Genomic DNA, 14,709 nt, shown 5'->3' with positions numbered 1-14,709 from the left:
TTGGAAACTCAAAGGCATTCGTGTTAACATTTCATGGTCCTTATTAATTTTTTGTGGATGTGAGGTGGTTGGTTTTCCTGACACATGGATCATGTTTGTATCTGTCCAGAGCTCTCACATTCCTCTGGGCTTTTACTCAACATAATTTGAATGTCCAGAAGTACTGAGTTGTGGGATTTCATCTTCAGTTTCTGTGGAAGTAAACAGAAAAACAGATGTAGCATTGTGCTAAAGAACATTTATAAACACAGCTAAAATGAGTCTACACAATGGACTAAAGTAATTTTTACATGTTTACTCCAGCAGACACATAATTCAAGCTAGCAAACATAAAATACCTGGACAAGCTCCCTTTAGAAACATGATGTCATCAATTGCGATGTCACTCCTAACTGAAGATCCTCTGGTGGCTTCAAACACAATCTAAATCAAAATGAAAAACAACTGCCCATAAGGAGAGAAAGCAATCATGAAAGGCCGGTACTATACTTTATCAAGAGCTAAGCACAGTAAGATTGCACTCTGAAAACAACATGTTCGCATTGTTGGCTTAGGTGTAATGTGATTCTATGCCACCTGCCTGGTGTTGGTGTTCATGCTGGTAATTAATAGTTGCTCTCAACCAGGAGATGCCCTGCTCTCCACTTCGTGTCCATAGCAACATGTCCTTAGCCTCTTGTGCTGAGCGGAGGAGAACATTTAACTGGCCCGTGCCGGAACCATACATGTGGTAGTAGAACCGCAGGCACTGTGCAACTCTGGAACCTCGAAGTGAACTGGAGAGGAGGCGGGCATTATGGCCTGGGAGCATCAGTGATGCCTCAATGTACACATAATTTCCTTAAAGACAAAATTAGTGTTCCACAAGATTAGAAATTCAAAGGTTTGGTGGTTGTCTCAGCATTGTTAATGTCCTCCTATTATTTTATCAAGAGAGAGTTGGAAGAGAGCTTTACAAATGTACTTACCAACCCCAGAGGTGTGATCTCCTCTTGGTCCTGTGAAGGAGGTTGGAGTTGGTCCTCTGCCCAGCACCCAGTCACCCATGTCACTCTCCTTGTCTTGAGTGTATCCACAGAAACCCATTTCAAAGTCACATTGGGAAGGGACGGATAGCGCAGATCCTGAAAATGCACAGCAACGTTCAGGTGTGAGATCAAGCATGAAATTTAGGAATTTCTGTGTCATGTGGCACATGATCACTGAAAAGACCTACAAGTTTAATTGGTCTACCTTCTGTAGGACCACAGTCCCCAAGGCTCATGCTTATGTCATCCAGGGCTACAGATCCACAGTTCCAAAAGCTTTTGCATGTACTCACAAACACTACCTTAAGGAACAGAAACAGTATGATGACATGATCAGCATCTACCACCATTATGAGATGGTATACATCTGTGTCCAGTCATACAGCCTGTGGAAGACTGGTGTTAACCTCTCTCTACGACCAGTCAAAAGAGTTTTTTTTTTAAACCGCACTAACCTGACAACATATGGTTTAATGAAGTCAGGAAACAATTAAAAGATGTCCTCTGAGTTCTGTCATTTGTTAAAAATGTTCACACGCTATTCAGGTTTACATTCAGTCCTACACAAATCATATCATATCATAGTCTAGCTCTTATACTGTGTGTTACAAAAACCATATTAAATCCTAATCTATTTCATGTGTTGGGGAGCTGGATGAGAATCAAAGGGAAGTTTGAGGGATGAGGTTAGACACGGATGTCATAGACATGTGCTGGTTCTTATTATGAAAATCCTCAAAGACTCATTCTGAGTTCAGGTATAGTCCACACGTAACAAATGGATAAGGAGTTTATCATCTAATCATCAGTATTTATGGAGAGATGTAATGTGGCTGATTGCCTGAAACATGTAATATGTATATATATGATATATGTTTATAGTATAATAACAAGCGCTCGTTAGCAAATGAAATATTAGATAACATGATGCTCTTGTTCAGTAATTTGACGGTTTAAGACATAAGTGTAACACTTTTAAGTCACTGTAGTTAAAATAACTGATCAAATGTCAGCTCCATGTGCTACATTTGATGTTCTTTTTGTGTGTAAGAAAGTTGTTTATGTTCATCAACCCTCCATTGTGTCTCATTTTATATTAAGCTGTCACTGTTAACTCTGTCTGCTGATGTTCCCTCTGGGTTTAGATTTTTGGTGTATTGTATGACTTTTAAAGTCCATTTGTCATATCATCACTGTTTGATTTGTGGCCTTTTTATTAAAGTGACCTTTAACAACAAGGCTTACATTTCATTTTGACTCATTGATTTATTATATTACATTCTTACCTTGCTGCTCCTTTCAGTCTGGATTGTTACATCAGCTGCTATCCAAACGTTCCTGGTCTTCTCAGCCTGTGTCCACACTTTCTCATATGCCACGCCGGCTTTGTCATACAGGTACACAGTCAGGGGCTGGTTAGAGTAGACGAAGCCCCTCAGAGAGTAGTAGAACTTCAGACAGTATTTCTGCTTCGCAGGCAGAAGAGGCCCATACAGACGACTGACATAGCCAGACTGTAAACCTAAGCGTGTATTGGCCAGCAGGAATGATCCTGTTTGTGGAAAATGAAACAACAACAACAGTAAAAAATGCCTTACTCTTCCCACAATTTCTTCTATTCTGTGATACACTCATTATCAGTGCAGACTGTCTGAGGAAGCACCCTGTCATAATGTAAAGAACAAGTGCAGAATGCAGAGATCAGAGGAAGGGGGCTCCTACCTGCACCTGTTGTATGGTCCCCAGCTCTGTAAATGTTTGGCCTTAGTGAGACTCTTTTCCATGTAGGGCTATCCATCAGAGACTGAGTATAGTGACAAAAACCAGTTTCAAAGTCACAGTTTGCCACAGTTGGGTCAAAAGTTGGTTCTGTAAATACATACACACACAGAAAGAGAAAACCGTGTTAGAGCGCAGGGTTGGCCAAACAGGGAGTTTTTTTTTTTTTTTTTTTTGGTGAGACTCAGAGACATACCCATCTCTGCATTGCAGAACTCAGGGGAAAAGGAAATGTCATCAAGTACCACATGACCTCCCTTAGGACTATTGAATGTCACTTCAAATACAACCTGGAGAGTAAACACATGAACAGTTTGATGAGTCCAGAGGTCTATCAAATGTCCCCACAGAGTCTTCTGTCAGAGCTGTCCATTCGCCCACAGAGGTAATGCACAGCCCCCTTTTGGCTTGTTGTATACCTGTTTGAACTCGTGTGCAGCTAATATGAAGACTTGTTTCATGCAGACTCACTCTGTGTTCTCTACTGTCAGAATTCCTTTCCTACGATACCCTTCCTGTAAAAATTGAATCTGCTCTTTTTCTCTTATGCATTTTCTTTCTTTCTTTCTTTCTTTCTTTCTTGATAGTATAAAGTTAATTAATCCGTTAATTTAAAGAATAGCCAAAAGAGCTCTCTTTACCTGTACAGGGTAAGGTGCCCTGAAGTTCACCTGCACTGGTATCCACACTGGGAATTCTGTTCCCCAGTCAACCTGATTGTCTCCTGGCATGCCTGCCCTCCAAAGCTCCTGGTACTGCCCAACTTGATCTCTGCTATACACAGAGAAGAGGTGCCCCTCTGCATGACTCTGTTGGTACTGAAAGGTTAAACAGCCAGAGATTGGTACTGTTGTCATTGGAGACACCAGTTTTGCCACTTCTTGGAATGTCTCGGCATGGACAGAGTCCACATACATGTAGTGACCTGTATGAAAAACAAAGAGCAAAGCACACTGCAGCTCAGTATTGTGTTGCAGGCGATTAAATAAGAAACGATGATGATTATCTGTGTTGTAAATGAACTATGACTTTACAGTATTTCGTTGTTTACAGATTTTTATTGCTGAACCAATATTCTCAGTTTCTACAAGACTTTTAGGTCATGCTGTACCTGTCCCATCCATCTTTTTGTCCTCTGGCTGGTTGCCCTGATGGTCCTGAGCTGTGCTTATTCCGACATACCAGTTCACATTGCTATTCCACTGGTTACTGTATCCACACATATGCGGCTCCTCAAAATCACACTCTTGGTAACAGGAAATATGAGTGTAAATACTTAATTTGTGGTTAGAGAAGGGCCACTGAAGTCATTAATTAAATATACAAGGCTTCTATGGACTGTAAAAATAAACCAGTAATGTATCCACTTAGAACAAATATCCAAAATCTCTAACTGCTTAAGAATCAAGCCAAGGTTTCAAGCCTATCACAAAAGACTTGCAGAGATTGGGATAAAAGGTTTATGACCTTGGTACATGACAAGGAATACACAATGTTGCATCTTAATGTACGTTTTGAAGTAATGCAGATTACATGTATGGCTACTAACCTATGCAGTATTTATCTGAGATATGGATCTCAAAGATGGATACGCTGCTGCCTTTAGCCTCCCCAGGTGTGCCTTCAATCACAATCTACAGACAGTAGACAGTGGAGTTATATCACAAGGTCTAGACACAGCAGCAAATGGTTTAGGAACGAGCTTATCTTTTCTTGAGTGTTGGGTCCATTTAGTGTTAGTTCAGGAGGGAGTGAAAGTCATAGGTCAGTATCATTCAAAGTGTTACCTTATATGGATCTGTGCTATTCTGAAGGTCTATGCTAGCTATGAGCCAGCTGTTAGATGGATTCTGGGTCGTCCACAGGACATGGTCGAAACTCTCTCCCTCTGCACGTCTCAGAATATGTAAGGAGCCCCCAACTATGATCTGGTACACCACCCTTAGGCAACTCCAATCTTGCTGATCCACATCTGGACCCAACAAAACTGCTTTCCCCAAGCCATCTTGGACAGGTGAATCCACAGTGATAAAGTGACCTTAGGGTGGGAAGGGGAAGAAAGCAATAGATTGGCCCTTAGGATCCTCTGGTTTGAATGAAAACCCAGTCCAGCAGGGGTTTCAATGAAAACAGATGCTCTTTATTTAATAAAGAGTAAAAATAAGATTGATATTAATATAATAATCAGGGCTAGAGACTGACAAAAAAGGAGTAAGTTTACATTTTTATTTTAATTAAAGTAAATAAAGAAAAGATCAAGAGCATTTTGTATTCTTCTTTGTTTCTCTCTCTCTCTGTTGTTTTGGTTTGCTTATAGCAGATGGATCACAAGATGTAGTCAGAAATAGTTGTGGTAAAGTCTGAAATACTTACACAAGCTGTAAAGTTTTACAAGATGAAAAAGGGAAAATAGGAATAACGCAGCCGTCTATCTGTTTGGGACAATCTAATACTGTTTTGACATGTGCGTGCTGTTCGGCTAAGCTGTTGCAGAATGCCATGATTTTTTACAATGCCAAAAATAAAAAAAAATTACCAGATTAAACCATGGAGTATAGTATATATAGTGTGAAAGTGTTATGGACAAGCATGTGCTACTGTGTGGAGAGAGACTAACTTGATATGGATGTTAACCGAGGTCGTCAGGTGAAGAGGCATGTAGCCAGACTTGGGTCAAAAAATGTTTTGAAGTAACTGAACGACTGGGTCCTTTCCCAGTTTTCTTCACTGCTCTCTTTTCTTGTAACCTTGCCCTCTTAATAAACAGTTGCGGTGAAGACTGTGTAAAGCATCCGTGCAACGTTTGTTTGGTACTGCGTCAGCACACATGTCAGTTTCAAATTTTAGCAATTTAGTAGAGGGCACAAAATAAAGGACTGTTTAGGATACCATCATTCAAACACTTATTTGAAGGTCTTAGACACACTGTGAAATTAATATGACTTAGATTACAGCTTCTCACGCTATCCTAATTTCCTGTATCGGTGTTTACTATGAATGCCATGTGCGACCACAAAGTAGGACCAGAAAAGTGAAAAAATGCTTTTGTCAAGCCCCAGATGCAGTGATCACAGCAAACACACAGCCCTTATGGCTGTTGTTAGAAACTTTCTCTGTGTTTTCTCTGATAGCACGATAAATAAAAATAATAATTTAACACCAATGCAACAAGCCTGTCTGATCCCACTCTCATGTTAATGCCATCCCATCTGATGTATAAAATGTCATATCATGCAATGGGGTATGAAAGATATACATTTCTCCCATCCAAAGAGTGTATAGTTTCTTACCGTTTGTGTCCAGAGTCCAGCTGGAGAAGGCAGGGTCTGATGTGTAGTTGCAGGTGCTATCCTCAAATCTGCAGGAGCCTGACAAGACTGCTGCTTCTGCCACCACTAAGAAAAGAAAGGCAAAACCAGACTAGATTTAATTATATTCATGCTTCTGGGTGCACATGCATTCACATACATACACACACGCACACACACACACACACACACACAGAAACTCACATACACTTCTGCACACCTCTGCAAACATAGCCCAGAATACACCGGTTTTCTTTACTCACCAGTCAGGCTTAGAAAATGGAGGAGATAAAACATCCTTGGACTTTTGAGACAGGACCAGAATACACCAGGTCAGGAAGTAAACAGGAAAAAAATATTCAGTAAAAATGTCCTCAGTTCTGCCTACACTATGCAGGCTCAGTGTACTTTTACCATGAAGGATCAGCGCTGCTCTGCCATCATCTGCTCTGCATCACTCCTTTTCTTACTCTCTTTTTCTTTCTCTGTTCCTGTTCTGCTCTCCCTATCCCAATTTCAGGCTGGCAGCACATATTTTAGCCTCAGATGTGAGCCTTCTGTCTGTCCAGCAGTGTTGTGGAGAGGAGAGGGAGGGAGGAGGAAGATTCTGATAATGTGTTCCAGATTCTGAACCAACTCTGCCTCACCTCAGGCTACTAATGGTTTGGCATTTGTGTGTGCAGTCTGAAAAGTCCGGTTCCTTTTTTCCCTATTTATACTTCTTTTTGTACATTGGATATTGTCTAGGCACTCACTGACAGCCTACAAACTGGCTGCAAACCCAGTCATTTGTTGGCAAGTCCAAACACCTGCTTCCCAGATTGAAATAGATGCAGAGGGTGAACTCTGGTAGGACTCTGAGCTCTGGAATTGTGTACCTGTACTTAAAGAGTTTTCAGATTCAGACAAACATACACACATGCACATGCACCATGCAGTTCTTCTTAGACTTTGTGTCATTTGGAGGACTGCATTCTTTTTTCCCTTGCACAGGAAACCTTAGTGTGCAGTGTGTATTCCACAGAAAACTGATGAGACGACTTTGGACGAAATGGAACAATAAATCAGATGATGCACAAGCCAGCTTCTTCCTTGCAACGTCTCTCTTACTTGTGTTTTTACATACCAACCACATGGGTCATTTCACGGGAAAGGAAAATAAAAGTTGTTATTTTGCACATGCACTAGGGACAGTGGGACCGACAAAGAACATGTGACTGTGTTGGGCATTTGTGAAGTGTGAGGCACTGATAATGATTGATGGTCTTTAAAGGCAGTTTAAAAAGATATGCTGCTTTTGTACATTTATTACACATCTGCAATCCAACATTTTGTTCTTTCCCTTTTTCTCTCTCTTTTCCGTTTGAAGGAGTAGTGAAATATCCAAAGAGGGGAAAACAGATGTAAGAAGAACAGAAATTGAACTGTCTGCCATACAATTCTATGCATGTCATATTGAGTTCAAGTTCAAGTTCAAGTTTATTTAGAGCCCAATATCACTGTTTACAGTCTCAAGGGGCTTTACAGGCCACAACAGTCAAATCAAAATATGACGGCACCCCCTGACTTAATCCTCATGGCGGGCAAGAAAAAACTCCCCAAAAACCCAAGAAGGAAATGGGAAAATGGGAGAAATCTTGAGGAGGACCACAGAGAGAGGAGACCCCTCCTTGGTCAGACAGGTGTGCAATAGGTGCCGACCACGTGGGCAGTTACAGCTGAAAGTAAATTGGGGCATGAACAAAGGGGATGGTGATGTAGACAGGAGGCTGACGGGGGATGGAAGATGATGACACCAGGATGGATCAGTCCACAGGGCGGGAGGAGTCAGGATCACTGGTGTCTCAGGAGTAGCATGTGTGGCTCGACAGAGAAAGAGAGAGAGAGAGAGAGAGAGAGAGAGAGAGAGAGAGAGAGGGAGAGAGGGAGAGAGAGAGAGAGGGAGAGAGGGAGAGAGAGAGAGAGAGGCACATTGTTAGATGTTCATTTCCACATAATGGTTGAGGTAAATATACATCGTGTGCCGAGTGCAGGCAGGGACTCCAGCAAGACTAACTAGTACAGCATAGCTAAAAGGGAGAGCTAGAAGGTAATATGGACATGATGGCACTCTGGGACACAAGGCGGCCACCCACTCCACAGTCAACAAACCTGAGTGAACATGTTAAAGTGGGGGGGCGACAGCATCCAAACATCCCAGTTCACCAAACAATCTATGCCCGAGAACCCTCCAGATCTGCTCCTTTGCCTAGTAAAGAGCTATTAGCAAAAGGCTTGGCTAAACAGATAAGTTTTCAGCCTTGACTTAAACATAGAGACTGTGTCTGAGTCTCGAACATTAATTGGGAGGCTATTCCATAACTGTGGGGCTCTGTAAGAGAAGGCTCTGCCCCCTGCTGTAGCCATCATAACTCGAGGTACCAACAAATAGCCTGCACCTTTTGATCTAAGTAGGCGTGGTGGATCATAAAAGACCAGGAGTTCGCGCAGGTACTGTGGCGCAAGACCATTTAATGCTCTATATGTTAATAGTAAGATTTTATAATCAATACGAGATTTGACTGGGAGCCAGTGCAGTGTGGATAAGATAGGGGTGATGTGATCATATTTTTTGGTTCTAGTAAGAACTCTGGCTGCTGCATTCTGAACTAACTGTAGCTTATTTATACACCTAGTAGAGCATCCAGACAGTAAGGCATTACAGTAGTCTAATCTAGAGGTAATGAAAGCATGAACCAATTTTTCAGCATCTTGAAATGACAATGCATTTCTTATCTTGTTAATATTTCTAAGATGAAAGAAGGCTATCCTGGTAATATTATTTACATGAGCTTCAAATGAAAGACTGGGGTCAATAATTACACCAAGATCTTTTACTGCTGCACCTAATGAAAGAGAAAGGCCATCCAGAGTAACTATGTGGTCGGAAAGCTTACTCCTAGCTGCATGTGATCCTAGTACAAGTACTTCTGTTTTTTCAGTGTTGAGTGAGAGGAAATTCGTAAGCATCCAGTGCCTAATATCCTTTAGACATTCCTCAATTTTGTTAAGTTGGTGTCTCTCGTCTGGCTTCGCTGAGACATACAACTGTGTGTCATCAGCATAGCAGTGGAAGCTAATACCATGTTTACGAATAACATTACCTAGAGGTAGCATATATAAAGAGAAAAGCAGTGGGCCTAAAACAGAACCTTGCGGGACTCCGAACTTTACCTCAGTATGTGCAGAGGACTCACCATTTACATCAACAAACTGATAACGATCAGTTAAGTAGGACCTAAGCCATAAGAGGGCCGTTCCCTTAACTCCAACAACATTTTCTAGTCTATCAAGGAGAATGGTATGATCAATGGTGTCAAAGGCTGCACTGAGGTCAAGTAGCACAAGCAAGGAGACACAACCCTGATCAGAGGCCAGTAAGAGGTCATTTGCAACTTTAACCAGTGCTGTCTCTGTGCTGTGATGAGGCCTAAATCCTGACTGATACAGTTCATGGATGTTATTCTTATGTAAGTATGAGCATAACTGCTGTGCTACAGCCCTTTCTAGGATCTTGGAAATAAAGGGGAGGTTAGATATTGGCCTGTAGTTGGTCAATGAACAGGGGTCAAGGTCAGGTTTTTTAATTAGGGGTTTGATAACTGCTAGTTTAAAAGATTTAGGTACATAGCCAGTACTAAGGGAGGAATTGATTATTTTTAAAAGCGGTTCGATGACTACTGGCAGTATCTGCTTAAGGAAACGTGTAGGTAAGGGATCTAGTACACAAGTTGGTGATTTTGATGAAGAAATTAGTGAGGTCAATTCGGTCGCCTGAAGGGGAGTAAAACATTCTAATCGCTGATCTGATATAGTTATATTGTTATCTACAGTGTTAGTGATCAAATTATCTGGTTTAAAATTTATAGCCTGGATTGTTTGCCTGATATTTTCAATTTTGCTATTGAAAAAATTCATAAATGCGTCGCCACCGAACATTGATGGTGTGCCTGTTTCCGAGGTGCTTTTATTCCCAGTTAGTTTTGATACGATATTAAATAAAAATCTAGGATTATTTTTGTTGTCTTCTATTAGGGTGGAGAGATACATTGATCTAGCGGCACTAAGAGCTTTTCTATAGCTCAGGAGGCTCTCCTTCCATGCTAACTGGAATACTACCAATTTAGTTTGGCGCCATTTACGTTCTAATTTTCGAGTGGTACGTTTTAAGGCGCGTGTGTGCTCATTATACCAGGGAGCTAGTTTTTTCTCTCTGATTATTTTCCTTTTAAGTGGGGCCACATTATCTAAGGTGTTGCGGAATGTTAACTCTAAAGATTCAGTTGCATGATCAAGTTCTGTGGGGTGTGACATTGTTCCAGTCAAAGTTGATAACTCTGGGAGATTATTGATAAAGTTCTGCGTAGTAGCTGGCGTAAACGTACGTTTATTATGATAGCGTGGCGAGCTGCATATATTATTACTAAGAAATATTTTGAATGAGATAAGATAATGATCTGAGATAGCTTCAGATTGTGGAAATGTGACTATACTTCCTACATTTAGTCCGAGTGTTAGTATAAGATCGAGGGTGTGGCCACCATTATGAGTGGGCCCTATGACCGTCTGATTAATCCCTACTGAATCTAGAATGGACACGAACGCTGTTCTCAGAGGGTCCTGTGGGTTATCAAAATGAATGTTAAAGTCTCCGACAATTAGAGCTTTGTCTAAAGAAATAACAAGGTTTGAGATAAAATCTGCAAATTCACAGAGGAATTCAGAGTACGGCCCAGGCGGTCTATAGATAATAATTAGTGTGATAGACTGGGTATTTTTTGTGGCTACATATGTTATGTTTGTATAAAGAACTTCAAACGCATTGAATTTATGTAGAGGTTTTTGTATGATGCCTAGGTTATCATTATAAATAACTGCAACGCCTCCTACTCTGCTAGTTACACGAGGCTGGTGTATATAACTGTATCCGGGAGGACTAGCTTCATTTAATGCGACGTACTCATTTGGTTTGATCCACGTTTCTGTTAAACACAGTACATTAAACTCCTGATCAGTAATAATTTCATTGACAATGAGCGCTTTAGGAGTAAGAGATCTAATATTTAACAGTCCTAGTTTTAGATCGAAGGTGCTGGCGGTACATTCAGTATGATATTGGTCCCCAAATATGCATGTTCCTTTTGAGAAAATGTTAATAGCAAATAGCTTTTGGGGGAGTTTGCTGTTTGTCTCAGGGCCATTAAATACAACGCAGTAATAAAAAAAGGCAACAACAACAACAACTAGCAAAACTTCAGCACATTTTCAGAAAAAGCACTGTATCTTCCTGTGTAATCAGAGAATGAAGTGAGCTCATTAGATATGCATCCAGCACACATCTGTGTAAAATGATACATACACACATTACCAGCAGAATGTAACAATCCCAGTGGATGCTGAGGGTCAGTCCAACAAGTCTCAACCTATCCCCAGAGAATAGCCTGTCAGTAATGTTTGAGAAAGTGAAGACAGCATCTGGATCACCTCCAGTTTTCTACTCAAGAGACCCTGGAATAACTGAGTGCCTCACCCTGTAGTTATGGGTTTTAATCAAGTTGTGAGAATCAACATTTGTTGTAAATTAACCCTCTTTGCTTCATACAGCATTCCTTTGTTCATTTATTGCTGTTACAGCTTGCAATACTTTGCAAGATGATGACTTAAGAGTAGGGAGACACTTTATTTTGGACACTTTATTTTTCAGAATAAACAGTGCAATAACAAAAATGGAAAAATATTACACTTGGCAGACAACATACACTGAACAAAAGGAGTTGACCGGGGGTACCAGATAGTTTCTTTTCAAAGTGTGTGCTATAACAAGGCTTTTCAATTTATGTTACATTTTTTTTTCTAAAGATGTGATAACATTGGGTCGAAATTCATATAATTTTTAATTTCCTTTATTTGTTAGAATACATTTGTGTCATCTTCCCATTTCTACAGGTCAATCAAGCAGAGACGATAAGATATTGTATTGGATGTTGCTGAACAGTGCCACCTGCAACTCAATACATCTCATGTGAAAGTAGTGGAGTTGCACCACTCAGGTTCAGTTAGAAGTTTATGTAGTTTGGCAGTAGCTGCGACTTGATTATCGTCAGTGAAGATTGAATGCACATTCTATAAAAGTGTGGTGAAAAGCCACATCACACATTTGTAGAATATATAAATACCTAATGTGTATAATAGAATCAGCGGAATGCCATTATCAATGAGTGTACGCACAGTAGGAATTATTCATGCACATTCCCGGAATAGCATGTGTGAATGAGAGCATGAAATTCCAAGTGATATCATCAGAGGAAGTACGAGTTAAGGCTGCTGCAAAAAGTTCTAATGCATGTATTCAGAGAAAAAATACACGCTGCAAAATCAACTAAATATACGTTCACTCAATATTCAGCCGCAGAGAGATCAATACATCAAATTACACTGCGTTCTCAGTATGCGTAGCTTACTTTTGAATTACTGAGTTCCATGCTGAACCAATCACCGCTTTTGAGTTCTGAGCAAGGTGACATTTCTGCAAGGTTTTTTTCCCACTTCAAGACTCCATGGTTACTCACATGTTGTCACGGTAACAGAGGATGTCTGAAACCAGTTGGTGAATTCATAGCCAGTGTATGCTTGGAATAAAATATTTCTAAGACTTTCATGTACTTACGACATATAGAATAGTCCTTTCAAAAAGACACTGGTAAAAACAAAAAAAATGATAAAGCTGTATTCTGATCACTGATGAATCGTCTAACTTCTTGTGATTAGAGTGCATCTGCAATGCTGATAAGTAGGCGTCAAGTCGAGAATTTTTGAAACGTAATGAAACGGGGCATTCACTCATAGCTAAATTTACGAATTATCGTCAGTGAGTCAGCTACCATATGCTTCGGTGTCTTGCGGCAACCGGTACATATACTTTGACGGGTGGGGGTATATAAGGGAAAGCAGTGTTTTAAAAGCGGTTTGTACATCGTTCGTAATCCTCTCTGATGTCACCATGAGGGAGGGGCTGAGGGTAGTGCTCGGCTAATCCGTACGTGTTGATAAGAGACGCAGGGACAAGCAAAGATGGTCAAGGCGAACCGTAAAGTCGTTTATTCATAGATTCTCGAACAGGTAAGTACTTACCATCCCAATAATTTGGTGTGAAGTGAAAGTAAATATTGAGGATGCTTCATTCCTCACTTTGCTCTAGACCTACCCGGAGTAACCAATATTTTGCTATTTCTACACCTGCGAGGTAATGCCATTAAGAACAACCTGCTAAGACAGGGCCCTAGGCTTGAATACTCGGACAGGTGCTTAGTCTTTTTATAATCTGTAAAATGACGAACATTAAGTTTGCGCTCTAAAAATAAATGAATGTTGAATGATGGTTATGTAAAGGTTTAAGTGAATATACTTGTTAACGTGTCCTGTTTCGATATTTCTTAATATCTCCGCAGATTATAGGCTATATAAGTAAACTGTATCCTCACTGGTGGTGGCAGGCAGTTTTAATTATCGCTGTGTCTTAGACGAATGGAACGCGTACTTATAGTGGAATATTTCCCCAGTTTACAAAATTGTGAGAACAAAACAAAAACATAACTACAAATAAAATAAGTAAAAAAATGTTTAAAAATACGAAAATATAAAAAGCACACTTGGTACATAATTATTAGCACTGTAAGACAAGGTTTACATTGTGTTCTAGAAGCTGTCTAACCCCTTGGGACCCTGTGGCTTTCAAATATCGTTCAAAAATGTCCTCCCTCTGGTCAGCGTAAATGAGATTTTCAGAATAAAAGCCCAGGTCACTTTTTCTCTGTCCAATTAAATTCTTCCTATAAAATAGTTCTATTATGTTTAGAAAGAGCTGGATGTAGATGTTAACACGCTGTCAAAGCTGTGTTATAAACAGAACTCAGATAGTGAGGTTGCATATAGCACTGCCAGTGGTTAAAACAACAACAACAACAAAAAAACCCCATAAGATAACCGAGAAGTAAATCCCTGTCCATGTTATTCACTGGAGCCTTGACAGATGGATGTGTTCAGACTTGGACATGTTGGAGCATGGTTGTTGCCCAGAGTTAGGCCATCTGTGCCTAGGCCTCAGCTCATGAGTTTGTGTCTGACCCATGGTGTCTGCTGCCCAGACAGCACTTAATATTCTGTCCTTGCTGGCTTGTATTTAGTGCACAGTTTCCGTGTACAATACAGAGGACTCATTATCTATCTAAACTCTTATGAAAATTAAACTCAACAAATGTATTCATACCCTTTTCCTACAAAAGGTAAGGCTGGTCATCTGTGTGTTTTAAGAGTGTTGTGTCTGAAAGTAACTGTTACAACTCCCTTACCAACCACAACTCACATCCTTCACACACATTTGTAGTTTTAGTGAAATAGTTTTTTTTGTCTCATTCTTGTTTCATCTCCATTACTGAGTGAGATAAAGTTTGTGGCATTCACTTGTTTAGGCCTAATGCACAGTTGTGATGTTGGTTTTGCTCTTGTTGTCTCCCCTCCAGGGCTGTACTGAGCCCCCTTCTTTGTCCTCTCCTGCC

The 14,709-nt window shown here is 40.5% G+C and overlaps 1 protein-coding gene across 1 annotated transcript; it reads right to left on the bottom strand.

Annotated features, from left to right (window-relative positions):
- Nucleotides 1–184: 184 nt before the first annotated feature.
- Nucleotides 185–6,412, bottom strand: mamdc2b (MAM domain containing 2b). The gene is made up of 14 exons (XM_030767900.1): nt 6,379–6,412; nt 6,098–6,202; nt 4,595–4,845; nt 4,357–4,441; nt 3,919–4,053; nt 3,449–3,732; nt 3,004–3,097; nt 2,751–2,897; nt 2,315–2,580; nt 1,234–1,330; nt 969–1,124; nt 581–840; nt 339–423; nt 185–228 (listed from the first exon to the last, which is right to left on the bottom strand). Exons 1-14 carry the CDS (start codon nt 6,410–6,412, stop codon nt 185–187), a joined length of 2,043 nt encoding a protein of 680 aa, XP_030623760.1.
- Nucleotides 6,413–14,709: the final 8,297 nt, after the last annotated feature.

Source organism: Chanos chanos, chromosome 3 (assembly GCF_902362185.1).
Source record: "Chanos chanos chromosome 3, fChaCha1.1, whole genome shotgun sequence".
NCBI classification, from domain to species: Eukaryota; Metazoa; Chordata; class Actinopteri; order Gonorynchiformes; family Chanidae; genus Chanos; species Chanos chanos.
The sequence above is the reverse complement of the archived record's forward strand: the minus strand, read 5'-3'. Positions and strand labels throughout refer to the sequence as shown.

Bases quoted from the DNA above. Each gene is read 5' to 3' on its own strand.
- mamdc2b (XM_030767900.1), bottom strand. From the start codon at position 6,412: ATGTTTTATCTCCTCCATTTTCTAAGCCTGACTG. The intron at 4,054-4,356 runs GTTAGTAGCCAT...CCTGTTACCAAG, and splicing joins CTCAGATAAATACTGCATAG to AGTGTGATTTTGAGGAGCCG. The intron at 1,331-2,314 runs GTAAGAATGTAA...CTGTTCCTTAAG, and splicing joins AGACTGAAAGGAGCAGCAAG to GTAGTGTTTGTGAGTACATG.